This window comes from Staurois parvus, unplaced genomic scaffold (genome assembly GCF_062004578.1).
Source record: "Staurois parvus isolate SC_StPar_1 unplaced genomic scaffold, SC_StPar_1.0 ptg000308l, whole genome shotgun sequence".
Classification (NCBI taxonomy): domain Eukaryota; kingdom Metazoa; phylum Chordata; class Amphibia; order Anura; family Ranidae; genus Staurois; species Staurois parvus.
The window spans coordinates 2,006,638-2,029,117 of record NW_028318104.1 but is presented as its reverse complement, the minus strand read 5'-3'; the positions used below and the strand labels follow the sequence as shown (position 1 = coordinate 2,029,117).

Sequence of the window (22,480 nt, the reverse complement as noted above, 5' to 3'; positions counted from 1 at the left end):
TACATGGAGATCATAACCCCCTTATGTATTATACATGGAGATCATATCCCCCCTTATGTATTATACATGGTGATCATATCCCCCCTTATGTATTATACATGGAGATCATAACCCCCCTTATGTATTATACATGGAGATCATATCCCCCCTTATGTATTATACATGGTGATCATATCCCCCCTTATGCAGTATACATGGAGATCATATCCCCCCTTATGCCTTATACATGGAGATCATATTCCCCCTTATGTATTATACACGTTGATCATATCCCCCCTTATGTATTATACATGTAGATCATATCCCCCCTTATGTATTATACATGGTGATCATTTCCCCCCTTATGTATTTTACATGTAGATCATATCCCCCTTATGTATTATAGATGGAGATCATATCCCCCCTTATGTATTATACATTGTGATCATATCCCCCCCTTATGTATTATACATGGAGATCATATCCCCCCTTATGTATTATACATGGAGATCATATCCCCCCTTATGTATTATACATGGAGATCATATCCCCCCTTATGTATTATACATTGTGATCATATCCCCCCTTATGTATTATACATGGAGATCATATCACCCTTATGTATTATACATGGAGATCATATCCCCCCTTATGCCTTATACATGGAGATCATATCCCACCTTATGTATTATAAATGGAGATCATGTCCCCCCTTATGTATTATACATGGAGATCATATCCCCCTTATGTATTATACATGGAGATCATATACCCCCCCTTATGTATTATACATGGTGATCATATCCCCCTTATGTATTATACATGGAGATCATATTCCCCCTTATGTATTATACATGGGGATCATATCCCCCCTTATGTATTATACATGGAGATCATATCCCCCTTATATATTTTACATGGAGATCATATCCCCCCTTATGTATTATACATGGAGATCATATCCCCCCTTATGTATTATACATGGAGATCATATCCCCCCTTATGTATTATACATGGAGATCATATCCCCCTTATGTATTATACATGGAGATCATATCCCCCCTTATGTATTATACATGATGATCATATCCCCCCTTATGTGTTATACATGGAGATCATATCCCCCCTTATGTATTATACATGGAGATCATACCCCCCTTATGTATTATACATGGAGATCATATCCCCCCTTATGTATTATACATGGAGATCATATCCCCCCTTATGTATTATACATTGTGATCATATCCCCCCCTTATGTATTATACATGGAGATCATATCCCCCTTATGTATTATACATGGAGATCGTATCCCCCCTTATGTATTATACATTGTGATCATATACCCCCTTATGTATTATACATGGAGATCATATCCCCCTTAAGTATTATACATGGAGATCATATCCCCCTTATGTATTATACATGGAGATCATATTCCCCCTTATGTATTATACATGGAGATCATATCCCCCCTTATGTATTATACATGGAGATCATATCCCCCCTTATGTATTATACATGGAGATCATATCCCCTCTTATGTATTGTTCATGGTAATCATATCCCCCTTATGTATTATACATGGAGATCATATCCCCCCTTATGTATTATACATGGAGATCATATCCCCCTTATGTATTATACATGGAGATCATATCCCCCCTTATGTATTATACATGGTGATCATATCCCCCCGTATGTATTATACATGGAGATCATAACCCCCTTATGTATTATACATGGAGATCATATCCCCCCTTATGTATTATACATGGTGATCATATCCCCCCTTATGCAGTATACATGGAGATCATATCCCCCCTTATGCCTTATACATGGAGATCATATTCCTCCTTATGTATTATACACGTTGATCATATCCCCCCTTATGTATTATACATGTAGATCATATCCCCCCTTATGTATTATACATGGTGATCATTTCCCCCCTTATGTATTTTACATGTAGATCATATCCCCCTTATGTATTATAGATGGAGATCATATCCCCCCTTATGTATTATACATTGTGATCATATCCCCCCTTATGTATTATACATGGAGATCATATCCCCCCTTATGTATTATACATGGAGATCATATCCCCCCTTATGTATTATACATGGAGATCATATCCCCCCTTATGTATTATACATTGTGATCATATCCACCCTTATGTATTATACATGGAGATCATATCCCCCCTTATGCCTTATACATGGAGATCATATCCCACCTTATGTATTATAAATGGAGATCATGTCCCCCTTTATGTATTATACATGGAGATCATATCCCCCTTATGTATTATACATGGAGATCATATACCCCCCCTTATGTATTATACATGGTGATCATATCCCCCTTATGTATTATACATGGAGATCATATTCCCCCTTATGTATTATACATGGGGATCATATCCCCCCTTATGTATTATACATGGAGATCATATCCCCCTTATATATTTTACATGGAGATCATATCCCCCCTTATGTATTATACATGGAGATCATATCCCCCCTTATGTATTATACATGGAGATCATATCCCCCCTTATGTATTATACATGGAGAACATATCCCCCCTTATGTATTATACATGGAGATCATATCCCCCCTTATGTATTATACATGATGATCATATCCCCCCTTATGTGTTATACATGGAGATCATATCCCCCCTTATGTATTATACATGGAGATCATACCCCCCCTTATGTATTATACATGGTGATCATATCCCCCTTATTTATTATACATGGAGATCATATCCCCCCTTATATATTATACATGGAGATCATATCCCCCATTATGTATTATACATGGAGATCATATCCCCCCTTATCTATTATACATGGTGATCATATCCCCCTTATGTATTATACATTGACTACCCTAGACCACCAGGAACAGCAAGCAAGGACCACCAAGCTGACAGCAGCCCAGGACCACCCCCGGATACCTGCATGGCAGCACCACCAGAACGGGTAAGCTGCCAGCACCGATCCCCACAGACCTGCCAGCCTTTGCAGGGCCCTCCCCACTAGCCCTGTGTCCATCCCTGACCACCAGGAATCAGCTCAGGCCCACTGATCGCTGCTCCGCTGCCCAACCCATACGTCGGTTCTGGGCCCACCCCTGGTCACCCTGCACCCAGCTACCGGGCACCCAGCTACCGCCCCTGGACACCCACCGCCCAGCTACCGGGCACCCAGCTACCACCCAGCTACCGGGCACCCAGCTACCACCCCTGGTCACCCAGCTACCGGGCACCCTGCTACCACCCCTGGACACCCAGCACCCAGCTACCGGGCACCCAGCTACCACCCCTGGACACCCAGCACCCAGCTACCGGGCACCCAGCTATCACCTCTGGTCACCCAACACCCGGACCACCCAGCGAATCAAGATGTCGCCCAGCGAATCTCCCAGACCACCCAGCGAATCTCCAGCCACCGAGCCGCCAACATCACCAGACGCTGTGCCTACCAACACCCCCAGACATCGCACCCTACGACCCCTCCACTCGCCGATCCACTGGACCCACTGAAGACCCCTCGGACGCCAGCATACTGCACTCACAGATTGCAGCTACAGAAGGACTCTAATGGACTTCACGGTGATACAGACTCTCCACATCACCTCGCCCTGACCCGTATCCCTTCACCTCCCCCGACCCGAACAGCACTGCACTCACCCCAGAATGCCACCTGCACTTCTCCTCCTCGTCTTCCTCTCCTCCATCCCAAAAATCGCCTCCCTCTACCCACCCACCCCCCCAAAACAGCTCTACATTGCCCCTTCACTTCTGCCCTCTCCACACTACGGCACTCACCACCTCCTCCTGGTACTCCACTCCCCGGTCGACCCACGTGCCACCACTACCAGACCCACACGCTCCTACACCTCCTATTCCCATGCCACCCTCCTCACCCTTCTCCTTCTCCTATCCGCTGGGGACATCTCCCCGAACCCTGGCCCCTCACCACCTCTCCCCCCCTCCAGGGACCCCCCTGCCCCCGCCAGCCGCCGCAACCCCCTCAACCTCATACCTGTGCGCCTCCTCCCCGCATCCATCCCCCCTCTCTCGGTTGCACTTCTGAACGCCCGTTCGGTTTGCAACAAACTAACTGCCATCCATGACCTCTTTATCTCCCGCTCCCTCAACCTCCTAGCCATCACCGAAACCTGGATACAGGCCACTGACACTACCTCCCCTGCGGCACTCTCCCATGGAGGTCTCATCTGGTCCCATTCACCAAGACTGAGCGGTCACAAAGGTGGTGGTGTCGGCCTGCTCTTATCACCGCTGAGCACCTTCCAGGTCCTCCCTAACCCCCCCTCCCTAACCTTCTCCTCCTTCGAAGCTCACTGCATCCGGCTCTTCTCACCCACCCCCCTAAGGATCGCAGTGATCTACAGGCCCCCTGGATCCATAGCCCGCTTCCTGGATGACTTCGCCGCCTGGCTTCCCTTCTTCCTCTCCTCTGAGCTACCGACCATCATCCTCGGGGACTTCAACATCCCCATCAATGACAACACCCCAGCTACCTCCCAACTCCTCCACCTAACCTCCTCCTTCGCGCTCACACAACACACCCAATCCTCCACCCACATCAATGGGAACACCCTGGACCTCGTCTTCTCCCACCTCTGTACCCTCAACCAGTTCTCTAACACACCCTTCCCTCTCTCCGACCACCACCTCCTCACGTTCTCCACCTCCCCTTCCCCCAACTCCCCCCCCCCAGTGCGCCAAACCATCACCAGCCGCAACCTCCGCAACCTGCACCCGGCCCCCCTCCACTCGGCTGCCGACCGCCTACACGACAGCATCCTTCCACTGTCATGTCCTGACCTAGCCACCTCCACGTACAACGACTCACTGTCAGCTACACTAGACTCTCTGGCACCCCTAACCACACGCAACATCAAACCCAGACCACTCCAACCCTGGCAGAACGACCACACTAAACGCCTCAAACGCCGCAGTCGTGCGCTGGAGAGACTATGGCGCAAAACCAGGTCCCCTCATACATTCTCCCTCTACAAATCTGCCTTCCTCACCTACACCTCCTCCCTCCACGCCGCCAAGCAGGCCTACTTTGTTAACCTGATTAACACCCTCTCCACCTGCCCTCGCCGACTCTTCTCCACCTTCAACTCCCTGCTCTCTCCCCCCCTTCCTCCACTCAGTACCTCACTTACCGCCCGCGAGATTGCCACTCACCTCCACAGCAAGATTGACGCTATCCGCAAGGACATAGTCAACTTGCAATCTACCTCCCCATCTAGCCTCCCCCCTTCTATCACCCCCTCATCTCTCCCCTCCTCTGACCTCGCAACGGCACTGCCCCCCACCACACCCAAGGCCCTGCCTACCGTAACCCCCCCATCACTGCACTCCTTCAGCCCTACTACCACTGAGGAAGTCAGCAGAGTCTTCTCAGAAGCCCGTCTCACTACCTGCCCCCTGGACCCTATCCCCTCTCAACTCCTCCGGTCACCCCCCTCTTCCCTCATCCGCTCCCTTACCCACATCTTTAATCTCTCCCTCTCTACTGGCGTATTCCCCTCCCCCCTAAAACATGCGCACATCACCCCCATACTCAAAAAGCCCTCTCTGGACCCCACTGACCTCAACAACCTCAGACCAATTTCCCTGCTGCCACTCACTTCCAAGCTCCTTGAGCGCTTGGTCTTCGATCGCCTAAGCGCCCACCTAGATGACAACAACCTCCTTGACCCACTACAGTCCGGCTTCCGTCCCCTACACTCCACCGAAACTGCCCTCCTCAAAATCACCAACGATCTACTAACCGCCAAAGCCAAAGGCGACTACTCTGTCCTCCTCCTCCTAGACCTCTCTGCGGCCTTTGACACAGTCGACCACCCCCTCCTCCTTAATAAACTACTCTCCCTTGACATCAGAGACACCGCTCTCTCCTGGTTCTCGTCCTATCTATCCCAACGCTCCTTCAGTGTCACCTACAATGGTGCCACCTCCCCTTCTCTCCCCCTCTCTGTTGGGGTCCCCCAGGGCTCTGTCCTTGGACCCCTTCTCTTCTCCATCTACACCTCCTCCCTTGGCAAACTCATACACTCCCACGGCTTCAATTACCACCTCTATGCTGATGATACTCAAATCTACCTATCCACCCCTCACCTCACCCCCTCATTCTCCGCCCGCATCACTCACCTCCTAAACGACATCTCTGACTGGATGTCGCTCAATTTCCTCAAACTCAACCTCTCCAAAACCGAGCTTCTCATCTTCCCCCCAGCCCGCGCCCCCCCCCCATCCTTTCCATCACTACCAACAACACCACCATCAATCCCGCCCAGCAAGCCAAGGTCCTTGGCGTCATTCTGGACTCAAACCTTTCCTTTCAACCTCATATCAAATCTCTCACAAACACATGCAGGCTCCACCTCCGGAACATCGCCAGGATACGTTCCTTCCTCACCCCAGACACCACTAAACTACTAGTACACCCCCTGATTATCTCACGCCTGGACTACTGCAACTCCCTCCTCACCGGCCTACCCCAGTGCAGGCTCTCCCCGCTTCAGACCATCCTGAACTCAGCGGCCAGACTCATCCACCTCACCAGCCGCTCCACCTCTGCCACCCCCCTCTGCCTCTCCCTCCACTGGCTCCCCATTGCCCAACGCATTAAATTCAAATTGCTCACCCTGACCTATAAGGCCATTCACAACACTGCCCCTAACTACCTCACTGATCTGATCCCCAGGTACCACCCTACCCGTACCCTTCGCTCTTCACAGGACCTTCTTCTATCTTGCTCCCTGGTCTCCTCCTCCCACGCACGACTGCAAGACTTCTCCAGGTCCTCCCCCATCCTCTGGAACTCACTACCCCAATCCATCAGACTGTCACCGTCCCTCCTCACCTTCAGGCGCTCCCTGAAAACCCACCTCTTCAGGGAAGCCTACCCCACCCTCACCTAACAGCCGCTGCCCTTCCCTCCTCCTACCACTTCATCCCCCACAGCCGCTTCCTCCGGTGCCTCTACCCCCTCCCTCCTAGATTGTAAGCTCGAAAGAGTAGGGCCCTCTAACCCCTTGTGTACTGTTTACTGTTACTGTTCTGTTTCATGTATTGTCCCCCCCATTGTACAGCGCTGAGCAAACCCTTTGGCGCTATATAAACACGATAAATAAATAAATAAATAAATACATGGAAATCATATCCCGCTTATGTATTATACATGGAGATCATATCCCCCCTTATGTATAATACATGGTGATCATATCCCCCCTTATGTATTATACATGGTGATCATATCCCCCTTATTTATTATACATGGAGATCATATCCCCCCTTATATATTATACATGGAGATCATATCCCCCATTATGTATTATACATGGAGATCATATCCCCCCTTATGTATTATACATGGTGATCATATCCCCCTTATGTATTATACATGGAGATCATATCCCCCCTTATATATTATACATGGAGATCATATCCCCCCTTATGTATTATACATGGAGATCATATACCCCCTTATGTATTATACATGTAGATCATATCCCCTCTTATGTATTGTTCATGGTGATCATATCCCCCTTATGTATTATACATGGAGATCATATCCCCCCTTATGTATTATACATGGAGATCATATCCCCTATTATGTATTATACACGGAGATCATAACCCCCTTATGTATTATACATGGAGATCATATCCCCCCTTATGTATTATACATGGTGATCATATCCCCCCTTATGTATTATACATGGAGATCATAACCCCCCTTATGTATTATACATGGAGATCATATCCCCCCTTATGTATTATACATGGTGATCATATCCCCCCTTATGCAGTATACATGGAGATCATATTCCCCCTTATGCCTTATACATGGAGATCATATTCCCCCTTATGTATTATACACGTTGATCATATCCCCCCTTATGTATTATACATGTAGATCATATCCCCCCTTATGTATTATACATGGTGATCATTTCCCCCCTTATGTATTTTACATGTAGATCATATCCCCCTTATGTATTATAGATGGAGATCATATCCCCCCTTATGTATTATACATGTAGATCATATTCCCCCTTATGTATTATACATGGAGATCATATCCCCCCTTATGTATTATACATGGAGATCATATCCCCCCTTATGCCTTATACATGGAGATCATATCCCCCCTTATGTATTATACATTGTGATCATATCCCCCCCTTATGTATTATACATGGAGATCATATCCCCCCTTATGTATTATACATGGAGATCATATCCCCCCTTATGTATTATACATGGAGATCATATCCCCCCTTATGTATTATACATTGTGATCATATCCCCCCTTATGTATTAAACATGGAGATCATATCCCCCTTATGTATTATACATGGAGATCATATCCCCCCTTATGTATTATACATGGAGATCATATCCCCCCCTTATGTATTATACATGGAGATCATATTCCCCCTTATGCCTTATACATGGAGATCATATCCCACCTTATGTATTATACATGGAGATCATGTCCCCCCTTATGTATTATACATGGAGATCATGTCCCCCCTTATGTATTATACATGGAGATCATATCCCCCCTTATGTATTATACATGGAGATCATATCCCCCCTTATGTATTATACATGGAGATCATATCCCCCTTATGTATTATACATGGAGATCATATCCCCCCTTATGTATTATACATGGAGATCATATCCCCCCTTATGTATTATACATGATGATCATATCCCCCCTTATGTGTTATACATGGAGATCATATCCCCCCTTATGTATTATACATGGAGATCATATCCCCCCTTATGTATTATACATGGTGATCATATCCCCCTTATTTATTATACATGGAGATCATATCCCCCCTTATATATTATACATGGAGATCATATCCCCCATTATGTATTATACATGGAGATCATATCCCCCCTTATCTATTATACATGGTGATCATATCCCCCTTATGTATTATACATGGAGATCATATTCCCCTTATGTATTATACATGGAGATCATATCCCCCCTTATGTATTATACATGGTGATCATATCCCCCCTTATGTATTATACATGGTGATCATATCCCCCTTATTTATTATACATGGAGATCATATCCCCCATTATATATTATACATGGAGATCATATCCCCCATTATGTATTATACATGGAGATCATATCCCCCCTTATGTATTATACATGGTGATCATATCCCCCTTATGTATTATACATGGAGATCATATCCCCCCTTATATATTATACATGGAGATCATATCCCCCATTATGTATTATACATGGAGATCATATCCCCCCTTATGTATTATACATGGAGATCATATCCCCCCTTATATATTATACATGGAGATCATATCCCCCATTATGTATTATACATGGAGATCATATCCCCCCTTATGTATTATACGTGGAGATCACATCCCCCCTTATGTATTATACATGGAGATCATATCCCCCCTTATGTATTATACATGGAGATCACATCCCCCCTTATGTATTATACATGGAGATCATATCCCCCCTTATGCCTTATACATGGAGATCATATCCCCCCTTATGTATTATACATGATGATCATATCCCCCCTTATGTATTATACATGGAGATCATATCCCCCTTATGTATTATACATGGAGATCATATCCCCCCCTTATGTATTATACATGGTGATCATATCCCCCCCTTATGTATTATACATGGAGATCATATCTCTCTTTATGTATTATACATGGAGATCATATCCCCCCTTATGTATTATACATGGTGATCATATCCCCCCCTTATGTATTATACATGGAGATCATATCTCTCTTTATGTATTATACATGGAGATCATATCCCCCCTTATGTATTATACATGGAGATCATATCCCCCTTATTTATTATACATGGTGATCATATCTCTCCTTATGTATTATACATGGAGATCATATCCCCCTTATGTATTATACATGGAGATCATATCCCCCTTTTGTATTATACATGGAGATCATATCCCCCCTTATGTATTATACATGGAGATCATATCCCCCCTTATGTATTATACATTGTGATCATATCCCCCCCTTATGTATTATACATGGAGATCATATCCCCCTTATGTATTATACATGGAGATCGTATCCCCCCTTATCTATTATACATTGTGATCATATCCCCCCTTATGTATTATACATGGAGATCATATCCCCCTTATGTATTATACATGGAGATCATATCCCCCTTATGTATTATACAGGGAGAGCATATCCCCCCTTATGTATTATACATGGAAATAATATCACCCCCCTTATGTATTATACATGGAGTTCATATCCCCCTTATGTATTATACATGGAGAGCATATCCCCCTTTATGTATTATACATGGAAATAATATCACCCCCTTATGTATTATACATGGATTTCATATCCCCCTTATGTATTATACATGGAGATCATATCCCCCTTATGTATTATACATGGAGATCATATCCCCCTTATGTATTATACATGGAGAGCATATCCCCCCTTATGTATTATACATGGAGATCATATCCCCCTTATGTATTATACATGGAGAGCATATCCCCCCTTATGTATTATACATGGAGATCATATCCCCCTTATGTATTATACATGGAGATCATATCCCCCTTGTGTATTATACATGGAAATAATATCACCCCCCTTATGTATTATACATGGAGATCATACCCCCCTTATGTATTATACATGGAGATCATATCCCCCCTTATGCCTTATACATGAAGATCATATTCCACCTTATGTATTATACATGGAGATCATATGCCCCCTTATGTATTATACATGGAGATCATATCCCCCTTATGTATTATACATGGAGATCATATCCCCCTTGTGTATTATACATGGAAATAATATCACCCCCCTTATGTATTATACATGGAGATCATACCCCCCTTATGTATTATACATGGAGATCATATCCCCCCTTATGCCTTATACATGAAGATCATATTCCACCTTATGTATTATACATGGAGATCATATGCCCCCTTATGTATTATAAATGGGGATCATATCCCCCCTTATGTATTATACATGGAGATCATATCGCCCCTTATATATTATACATGGAGATCATATCCCCCCTTATGTATTATACATGGAGATCATATCCCCTATTATGTATTATACATGGAGATCATAACCCCCTTATGTATTATACATGGAGATCATATCCCCCCTTATGTATTATACATGGTGATCATATCCCCCCTTATGTATTATACATGGAGATCATAAACCCCCTTATGTATTATACATGGAGATCATATCCCTCCCTTATGTATTATACATGGTGATCATATCCCCCCTTATGCCTTATACATGGAGATCATATCCCCCCTTATGTATTATACATGTAGATCATATCCCCCCTTATGTATTATACATGGTGATCATTTCCCCCCTTATGTATTTTACATGTAGATCATATCCCCCTTATGTATTATAGATGGAGATCATATCCCCCCTTATACAGTTGCAAGAAAAAGTATGTGAACCCCTTGGGATTACGTGGAGTTTTGCATGAATTGGGCATAAAATGTGCTCTGAACGTCATCTAAGTCAAAACAATAGAAGAACACAGTCTGCTGAACATAATACTACACAAACATTAGATGTTGCCATGGTTTAATTGCACATAACATGTAAGCATTCACAGTGCAGGGAGGAAAAAGTATGTGAACCTTTGGACTTAATAACTGATTGACCCTCCTTTGGCAGCAATAACCTCAACCAAACGTTTCCTGTAGTTGCAGATCAGACCTGCACAATGATCTGAAGTAATTTTGGACCACTCTTCTTAACAAAATTGTTTCAGTGTAGCAATATTCTTGGGATGTCTGGTGTGAATTGCTCTCTTAAGGTCATGCCACAGCATTTCAATCGGGTAGAGGTCAGGACTCTGACTGGGCCACTCCAGAAGGCGTATTCTGTGCTGTTGCAGCCATTGTTTTGTTGAATTACTTGTATGCTTTGGGTCATTGTCCTGTTGCATCACCCATCCTCTGCAGAGCTTCAGTTGGCGGACAGATGGTTGTATGTTTTCCTGCAAAATGTCTTGATAAACTCTGTAATTCATTTTCCCATCAATGACAACAATCCGTCCAGGCCCTGAGGCAGCAAAGCAGCCCCAAACCATGATGCTCCCTCCGCCATGTTTTACAGTGGGGATGAGGTTTTGATGTTGGTGTGCTGTGCCTTTTTTTCTCCACACATAGTGTGGTGTGTTCTTCCCAAACAACTCAATCTTGGTTTCATCTGTCCACAGTATATTTTGCCAGTAGTGCTGTGGAACATCCAGGTGCCCTTTTGCAAACTTCAAACGTGCTGCAATATTCTTTTTGGACAGCAATGGCTTCCTCCGTGGTGTCCTCCCATGTACTCCATTCTTGTTTAATGTTTTCCTTATTGTAGATGTGTCAACAAAAATGTTAGCATGTGTGAGAGATTTCTGTAGGTCTTTAGCTGACACTCTGGGATTCTTCTTTACCTCATGCAGCATTCTGCGTTGTGCTCTTGCAGTCATTTTTACAGGACGACCACGCCTAGGGAGAGTAGCAACAGCGCTAAACTTTCTCCATTTGTAGACAGTCTGTCTTACCGTGGACACATGAACATCAAGGCTTTTGGAGATACTTTTGTAACCCTTTCCAGCTTCATGCAAGTCAACAATTCTTGATCGTAGGTCTTCTGAGAGCTCTTTTTTGCGAGGCATGGTTCACATCAGACAGTACTTCTTGAAATCAGTAAACCCAAAACAGGTGTGTGTTTTTTAAGGGCAGGACAGCTGTCAGCAACACATCCAATATCATCACACTGATTGGAGTCAAGGTTGGCGCACTCCTGGCTCTAATTAGCTCTGGGAGAAGTCATTAGGCTAGGGAGTCACATACTTTTTCCTCCCTGCACTGTGAATGTTTACATGTTACGTGCAATTAAACCATGGCAACATCTAATGTTTGTGTAGTATTATGTTGAGCCGACTGTATTCTTCTATTTTTGAGACTTAGATGACATTCAGAGCACATTTTATGCCCAATTCATGCAAAACTCCACGTAATCCCAAGGGGTTCACATACTTTTTCTTGCAACTGTATATTATGCATGGAGATCATATCCCCCCTTATGTATTATACATGGAGATCATATCCCCCCTTATGTATTATACATGGAGATCATATCCCCCCTTATGCCTTATACATGGAGATCATATCCCCCCTTATGTATTATACATTGTGATCATATCCCCCTTATGTATTATACATGGAGATCATATCCCCCTTATGTATTATACATGGAGATCATATCCCCCCTTATGTATTATACATTGTGATCATATCCCCCCTTATGTATTATACATGGAGATCATATCCCCCTTATGTATTATACATGGAGATCATATCCCCCTTATGCCTTATACATGGAGATCATATCTCACATCTTATGTATTATACATGGAGATCATGTCCCCCCTTATGTATTATACATGGAGATCATATCCCCCTTATGTATTATACATGGAGATCATATACCCCCCCTTATGTATTATACATGGGGATCATATCCCCCCTTATGTATTATACATGGAGATCATATCCCCCCTTATGTATTATACATGGAGATCATATCCCCCCATATATATTATACATGGAGATCATATCCCCCCCTTATGTATTATACATGGAGATCATATCCCCCTTATGTATTATACATGGAGATCATATCCCCCCTTATGTATTATACATAGAGATCATATCCCCCCTTATGTATTATACATGGAGATCATATCCCCCCTTATGTATTATACATGGAGATCATATCCCCCCATATATATTATACATGGAGATCATATCCCCCCTTATGTATTATACATGGAGATCATATCCCCCCTTATGTATTATACATGGAGATCATATCCCCCCTTATGTATTATACATGGAGATCATATCCCCCCTTATGTATTATACATGGAGATCATATCCCCCCTTATGTATTATACATGGAGATCATATTCCCCCTTATGTATTATATATGGAGATCATATCCCCCTTTATGTATTATACATGGTGATCATATCCCCCCTTATGTATTATACATGGTGATCATATCCCCCTTATGTATTATACATGGAGATCATATCCCCCCTTATGTATTATACATGGAGATCATATCCCCCCATTATGTATAATACATGGAGATCATATCCCCCCTTATGTATTATACATGGAGATCATATCCCCCCTTATGTATTATACATGGAGATCATATCCCCCTTATGTATTATACATGGAGATCATATCCCCCTTATGTATTATACATGGAGATCATATCCCCCCTTATGTATTATATATGGAGATCATATCTCCCTTACGTATTATACATGGAGATCATATCCCCCTTATGTATTATACATGGAGATCATATCCCCCTTATGTATTATACATGGAGATCATATCCCCCTTATGTATTATATATGGAGATCATATCCCCCTTATGTATTATACATGGAGATCATATCCCCCTTATGTATTATACATAGAGATCATATCCCCCCCTTATGTATTATACATGGAGATCATATCCCTCTTATTTATTATACATGGAGATCATATCCCCCTTATGTATTATACATGGAGATCATATCCCCCCTTATGTATTATACATGGAGATCATATCCCCCCTTATGTATTATACATGGTGATCATATCCCCCCCTTATGTATTATACATGGAGATCATATCCCCCCCTTATGTATTATACATGGAGATCATATCCCCCCTTATGTATTATACATGGAGATCATATCCCCCTTATGTATTATACATGGAGATCATATCCCCCTTATGTATTATACATGGAGATCATATCCCCCCTTATGTATTATACATGGAGATCATATCCCCCCTTATGTATTATACATGGAGATCATATCCCCCTTATGTATTATACATGGAGATCATATCCCCCCTTATATATTATACAATGTTCTTTTTGTGAATTGGTGCCCAAAACTGAATTGCATATTGCAGATGAGGTCTTAATAATGATTTGTTCCGGGGGGGATGGGGGGGTAATATGATATCTCTCTCTGGAGTCTATACCTCTATCATTACAAGAGAGGATTTTGCTCACTTTAGAACCCACAGCTTGGCATTGCATGCCATTATTAAACTTGTGATCTACCAGGACCCCCAGATGCTTCTCCACCATTGACCTCCCCAGATCCTTCTCCATCATTGATTCCCCCAGTTGTACCCCCCCCCCCCAGTATGTATGATGCATGTATATTCTTAGCCCCCAAGTGCAGAACCTTACATATATCAACATTAACCCTCATTGGCCCCATAGTCCCCCAATTACACAGAGCATTGAGGTCGGCTTGTAAGTTGGAGACATCCTGTAAGGACGTTATTCCCCGGCACAGCTTGGTGTCATCTGCTAGGACTGAAATGGGATTTATTATCCCAGACCCTATATTGTTTATAAATATATTAAAAAGTAAGGGTTCCAACACTGAACCTTAGGGTACCCCACTAATAACACTGAACCTTGGGGTACACCACTAATAACACTGAACCTTGGGGTACCCCACTAATAACACTGAACCTTGGGGTACACCACTGACACCCCTAGACCATTCAGAGTATGAATCATTAACCACTACTCTCTGATTACCATCTTTAAACAGTTTTCTATCCATTTACATACAGATTTGTCCAGCCTGTAGACTTTACCTTACATATTAGCCGTGTGTGGGGAACTTTGTCAAATGCTTTTGCAAAATTCAAGTAGACCACATCCACTGCCGCCCCTCTGTCCAAGTATACCATGTCCACAGCCACCCCTCTGTCCAAGTATACCACGTCCACAGCCACCCCTCTGTCCATGTATACCACGTCCACTGCCGCCCCTCTGTCCAAGTATACCACGTCCACTGCCGCCCCTCTGTCCAAGTATACCATGTCCACAGCCACCCCTCTGTCCAAGTATACCACGTCCACAGCCACCCCTCTGTCCATGTATACCACGTCCACAGCCAACCCTCTGTCCAAGTATACCACGTCCATCGCCACCCCTCTTTCCAAGGTTTTACTCACTCTCTTCATAAAAAGAAATCAGATTTGTTTGACAATATAAATAGGAGTCATCCTGCACTGCTATAAAAATCTATATAGGAGCAGCTAGCATCCACACCTCCCCTTAAGATGGATATATCCCCTCTACACGTATCCTGAGTAAGCCACATGGGCGTGATGTAACGCGTAGAGGCGACATGGTGATGCACTTCCAGTAGGCGCCATCTTGGTACACCAGCGTGCATCCAGTACACCCATGCTAGTGGTGTGAAAAGTCTGTTTGTATCTACAGCAATGTGAGTGGGCAATTGGTGATTTTTATCTTATTAAGCAATAAACCAACAGTATTACATTATGGAGTTTTTCTGTTTTGTATGGTTCCATATGATGTGCATATATGAGCTTATACATTGACACCTGTGGATGGAGGCATAAGTGACAGTGAAGGAGAGACCAGTAGGGACTGTGGAACCTATCCTACCCCGAGAATCCAGGGTGATCCAAAAGGCGTTTTGGCCCCTGTGGGTCGCAGCGGGAAGGTGAGCGTGCATGCCTTCCGTGTAGGATTCTCACTTCACCATTTGCACCAACACAGGAGCACGCATGGAAAGGCATGGCTGGTTTGGCCATGTAGCACTTTGAAAGATTAACATGGACATGTATATCTTATTGTGGTTTGTTAAATGATACGGGTCATTGCACTTATCACATCTATGTGGTAGTATTTATCCCTGTATAGGGATTCACTGTGTCTTTGTTATCACATTTACTTTGCTTGAATTAATCCCTAGACGGGGGAGAATCAATACCACCTGTTTAGGTTCTATTGAACCTCTTATTTGCACCGTTAATCACCTGTTTATCACTGAATAGATCCGGCCAGATCTAACACCATAATAGGATTTATTACATCGTATTGTATATATGCTGTTCATATTCACTATTGTATATTCTCATGCATAGGGTGGTTCAGGGGGGGACTGACCATTTGGAAACTCGGGCACTGCCCGTGGGCCCGGGGTCAGTAGGGGGCCCCATAAGATGCCCTGGTACCTTTTTCATATGCTTTTTTGAGTTTGGGCAAAGACACAGGGGCCCCATGATCCCCTATTGCCCGGGGGCCCATGAGTTGTCAGTCCGCCCCTGGGGTGGTTACACCCACCTTATAGTTGTTCATATAGCGCTGCATCATTGTGAAAAAAAGAAAAGAAAAACATTTGTTTGACAACTTCTGTCTTTCATGAATCCATGCTGTCTGTTGCTTCAAATATTTTTTTCCAGCAAGAACTCCTCTATGTGATCTTTTATTAAACTCTCTAGTATCTTCCCAACTATAGGAGTTACACTAACAGGTCTATAATTACTTGGTAAAGATTTTGACCCCTTTTTAAATATTGGCCCCACATTGGCCTTACACCAATCCAGTGGTACTATGCCAGTCATTAAAGAGTCCCTAAAAATGAGAAACAATGGCTTTGAAATGACAGAGCTCAATTCTGTAAGGCCCCGTGGGTGTATGCCATCCGGTCCAGGGGCTTTATTCACCTTTATTCTGTCTAAATATTTTTGGATCATATCAATTGTGAGCCAATGTGGATCATCTGGAGCTGTGTCAGTATCATCCCCCATTATGGACAAGAGCCCCCCCATTCTCCTTTGTATACACAGAGCTGAAGAATGTATGTAATAAATTGTCCTTCTCTTTGTCCCCAGTCACCCCCTCTAGATAATTCTGTAAAAGGCCTACATGCTCGGACCGGACCTTTCTACTATTAATATATTTGAATATTCCTATTACTCTATCCAAAATATTGTCTCGTAATAAAATGACAAAAACCAACCTCATGGACTGCTCAATGACTGTGGATGTGAGTGTGGAAAATGCATGAGCAATGCAGAGCTTAGGGAGACCTAAAAATACAGCGGCCCTCATGAGGGTAGCGCTACATTTAGAAAAAAACGTACGGCTGCTGTACACTGTGACATATCAGGACCTGATTCATGCGGGCTTGTAAGGCTATGACTGGTCTACTTTGATTACACCATTCAAAAGTATCTTTTTATACTGTCACAAAAAATGAGTAGAGGGGATGGGCTCAGTAGTTCTGTAGTAGTTGTAGTAGTAGTAGTATTAGTTGTAGTAGTAGTTGTAATAATAGTAGTAGTAATAGTAGTAATAGTAGTAGTAGTAGTAGTAGTAGTAGTAGTAGTTGTAGTAGTAGTTGTAATAATAGTAGTAGTAATAGTAGTAATAGTAGTAATAGTAGTAGTAGTAGTAGTAGTAGTAGTAGTAGTAATAGTAGTAGTAGTAGTAGTAGTAGTAGTAGTAATAGTAGTAGTAATAGTAGTAGTAGTAATAGTAGTAGTAGTAGTAGTAGTAGTAATAGTAGTAGTAATAGTAGTAGTAGTAATAGTAGTAGTAGTAGTAGTAGTAGTAGTAGTAGTAGTAATAGTAGTAGTAGTAGTAGTAGTAGTAGTAGTAATAGTAATAGTAGTAGTAATAGTAGTAGTAGTAATAGTAGTAGTAGTAGTAGTAGTAGTAGTAGTAGTAGTAGTAGTAGTAATAGTAGTAGTAGTAATAGTAGTAGTAGTAGTAGTAGTAGTAACAAAATACAACTGGACAGGGCTGACACCATTTCTTTTCATTTCAATCCACAAACGTCTGTGTGATTTCAGGTCCCAGCAGGATTTAGGAGCTGAGTGCATTTCTGGGAGGATCAACAGGTATCATTTGGTACTTGTGGGGTCTTCAAAAGTATTAAAAACATGGGGAAATGTGCACACATTGCAGAGACGTACTTCATATGTTTTTCCCTGACAAACGCTTTAAGTACAGAGGTACCCTCTTCCCAGTCCAGCAATAACTAACAAATACAAACCGTACCCGAAATGTTGGATATCTCTCCTTCCGGACACGGGACGCACTCATAGCAGCATATATGAATTGAAGATCCAAATTTTTTCCTGCTTCCGGGTAAACAGGGATCTGAGCATCGAGATATCGGGATCTGAAATCAGATATTATTATTGTTATTCATTTATAAATGCCCATCATTATACAAACTAAGCATTACAAATAGGAATGAGGTTCTGGTTTGTCTCTACCATGGGTTCAAGGTGATTCCTGCAGGTTTGAGATGCATTCAGGAGGCAACATTTTGGGGCTTTTGTTCATCTAGGGCAGGGGAGGCCCTCCAGCTGTTGCCAAACTACAAGTCCCATGAGGCATTGCAAGGCTGACAGTTACCAGCATGACTCCCAAAGTCAAAGGCATGATGGGACTTGTAGTTTCACAACAGCTGAAGGGCTGCCAGTTGGACACCCCTGATCTAGGGTGTTTGTTGATTTCTATGGTATGTTGATAGGGTCTATTTTAGGTTAACCTCCCTAGCGGTCTGATTATGTTCATATTTCTGTGCTCACAGCGGTACATTTTTTGCATGGAAATATGTCGTTATTGTAGGCCTGTAATTCTTAGGAATAACTCACTGAAATCTGTCCGAACAAGAGTCTAGTAAACATCCCGGGTATGTTAAAATTTGAAACACGAAATCATAAATTATAATTTAATAAATAATCATAAAAAAAATAATAATATAATATAATAATAATAATAATACATTTAATTCAATAATATAATCAAACCAAAAACACTGAAATGTGAAATAGAGCGCCAAGTTCGCACATCGCTGAGCTCAGTCGCAGAATCGTTTTCAGTGTCTGATGAGGAATTTCCCCCACGAATCATTATCACTCAATTCTGCAAGTGGTTCTGATTTACTATATATAAAGAAAATGCAGCGCTGTGTGATGTTACTATATTGCGGGCAGATATAAATAATAAATGAAACCAAAGCAAATGAATAAATAAATCAATCAATCAATAAATAAATAAATCACAGTCCAGTAATGGTGCTCGCTGATTCCCAGTGCAAAAGTTAGAAATGCTCACTAACCAGAAACGTATTAATAATACGCATGTGTATATGATATCATGGAGATGCCCCTCTCTTTTCTGGTCTGGTAATGGGCAGGAGCTGGAGATAGTGGAGATGAAGCGCCCTCGTGTGGTGAAATGGAGGTCCAGCAGGTCACAGAAATCCTTACAGAAGTGTGTGAAGTGGAAAATTCCTCCTCTCAAAGGCTGGTGCAGGGATCAATCTGGGTCTGCAGAAGCTGAAAAGGCTCATCACAGAAGACACAGGAAAGAACCCATAGTGTAGTAGGTTGATGAAAATGATTTTATTCAAGAGAAACAGGAGTGTTCAGAAAAAACTCACAATGGTGCCAGGTTTAATCAAATGACTGACCCTTTAAGATAAAAGATGGCCGCCGGGCCTCCACCTGGCACCGGCGGCGTAGTGTCAATGGCGTCCTGGGCTCCACTGATGTGTTTCGTGCGCACGCACTTCTTCAGAGGTAGAGCTGAGGATCTATGTCTGATGAGGAATTTCTCCACAAATTATTATCACTCAATTCTGCAAGTGGTTCTGATTTACTATTGCTGTTCTCTAGCCGGTCTAAAACTGCGTCTGACCTAAAGGGACGCTTTTTGGACGCCATGGACGTTTCTCAGTTTCCAGGCAGAAAGAACAGTAAAAATGGAGGCAGGGCGCCGGGCAAAGCACTCGGGACAAAATGTATGTGAAATGTTTTGATACAGGAATGTTATACTATCAGATTTTAGTTTATTAGAAAATGTCAGTTTTTAAAATGTTCAAATTTGCCGCCAGTTCCAGCCCTCATATGTCCCGTATGTCCCAACGCTCGCAGGGACCGGAACCCGGAAGACAGATGCCAGCATCGGCCGGAGGAGATGGTCAGGGACACTGCAGGGAGGACATTGTGGGAGCGCAGGACAAGGTAAGTGCTGCAGGGAATCCCTGAGCAACGCTGCAGTGTATTCCCGAGTGTAGATCGGGGGGGTTACCGCTTTTGTTGCTGAAACTTTACCCCGACCTACACTCGGGAATACCGCCTGGGGGGTTAAACTGTTTTTGTGGTGCAAAGCTTCAGGGGTGGTATGTTGGATTTTTCATAATTTCTTTTGTTAGAAGCAATGGTCTGGCTATAGCATGGCTAAGCTCTTTGAGAACTCTTGGGTGTAATCCAAAAGGTTGTCATCAAACAATAATCAGCTGGGCTCAGAGGACTTCCTTAGGATATGGGTGAACCACCTGGATCAAGGGCTCCCTCCTCTCAGCATTCAGCATCCAAAGGAGGGAGCCCTTGATCCAGGTGGTTCACCCATATCCTAAGGAAGTCCTCTGAGCCCAGCTGATTATTGTTTGATGACAACTTTTTCTTTGAGGGAAACTGCACCCGCTGTGTGACATCCTGGTTGATTGATATACCATGCGCATTTCCTATGCGCGGTTGGTGAGTGCGCATTTCTGTCATTTCCTCTATCACCAACTTTCATGAGATATCTACAGCTGTGGAAGTGTTTTCGTCATCACTTATAAGTTATTATATGAACTTTTGGACGTATTTATAAGTTTGTTATTAAATAACTGTTTTGTTTATTATGAAATATCTCCTTTTCCTTCATTTTTTTAACTCCTTTCTGCAATGTGTCACTGATGATCTATTTTAGATGCCCTGATTGCACACTTGCAATTCCTATTGTATTCTTTTTAGATTTGGAATGCCGATGGCGACCCTTTGGCCTTATATTTAATAACTACTTGTCACTTACTATTACTTTTACTGTGTGTGGGCAGCACAGCAAGGTATCAGTAGCACACCCCCTGGGGTGTGCAGCAGCCTGATCCTGTGGCCTATGGGTCTTCCAGTCATGGCACCCAGTACACCGCTGATATTAGAGGTCAGGGTATCATGCGGTTAATCATTGCGATCGCATGATATTTATGTAAACAACCTGTCATGAATGGCATTGATTCTCTGTTGAATGCTTGATTACTGTTGTGATGCTGTGTTTGCCCCACAGCTCTCACATTCTACCTGGCTACCTGTACCATTGATTAGCTGTAGCCAATCCCAGCATGTAAACAGTAATGGGTTGTCATGAATGGAAAGCCATTCATGACAGGTAAAACTATTGCCTATAACAGTGATCATCAATGTTATAAGTAATAACCGTGTAAATAAAATGGCGGATCACCCCACAGAGTAGTACAGTGTCACTATGGTGGCACTGAACTACTCCGATGAAAGTATGTAAAAAATAGTAAAAAGAAAATTAAAAAAAGAAAAAAAAAGTTAATAAAACTTTAAAAAAAATCAGTGTCTCTGATCACCACCACACGGTCATGCAATGATGCTGTACTTCACTGGTGACGGTATGTAAAAAAATGTGAAAAAAAATACATTGT

At 43.0% G+C, this 22,480-nt stretch overlaps 1 protein-coding gene across 1 annotated transcript in view; it reads right to left on the bottom strand.

Moving 5' to 3' along the window:
- The window catches only part of LOC149457660 (vomeronasal type-2 receptor 116-like), a 69,843-nt gene that overhangs the window by 8,589 nt on the left and 38,774 nt on the right, over positions 1 to 22,480 (bottom strand). Inside the window, exon 3 of the mRNA XM_089683415.1 lies at positions 19,030 to 19,153. Coding sequence (XP_089539541.1) covers positions 19,030 to 19,153 — 124 coding nt within the window. The remainder of the gene's footprint in view (positions 1 to 19,029; positions 19,154 to 22,480) is intronic.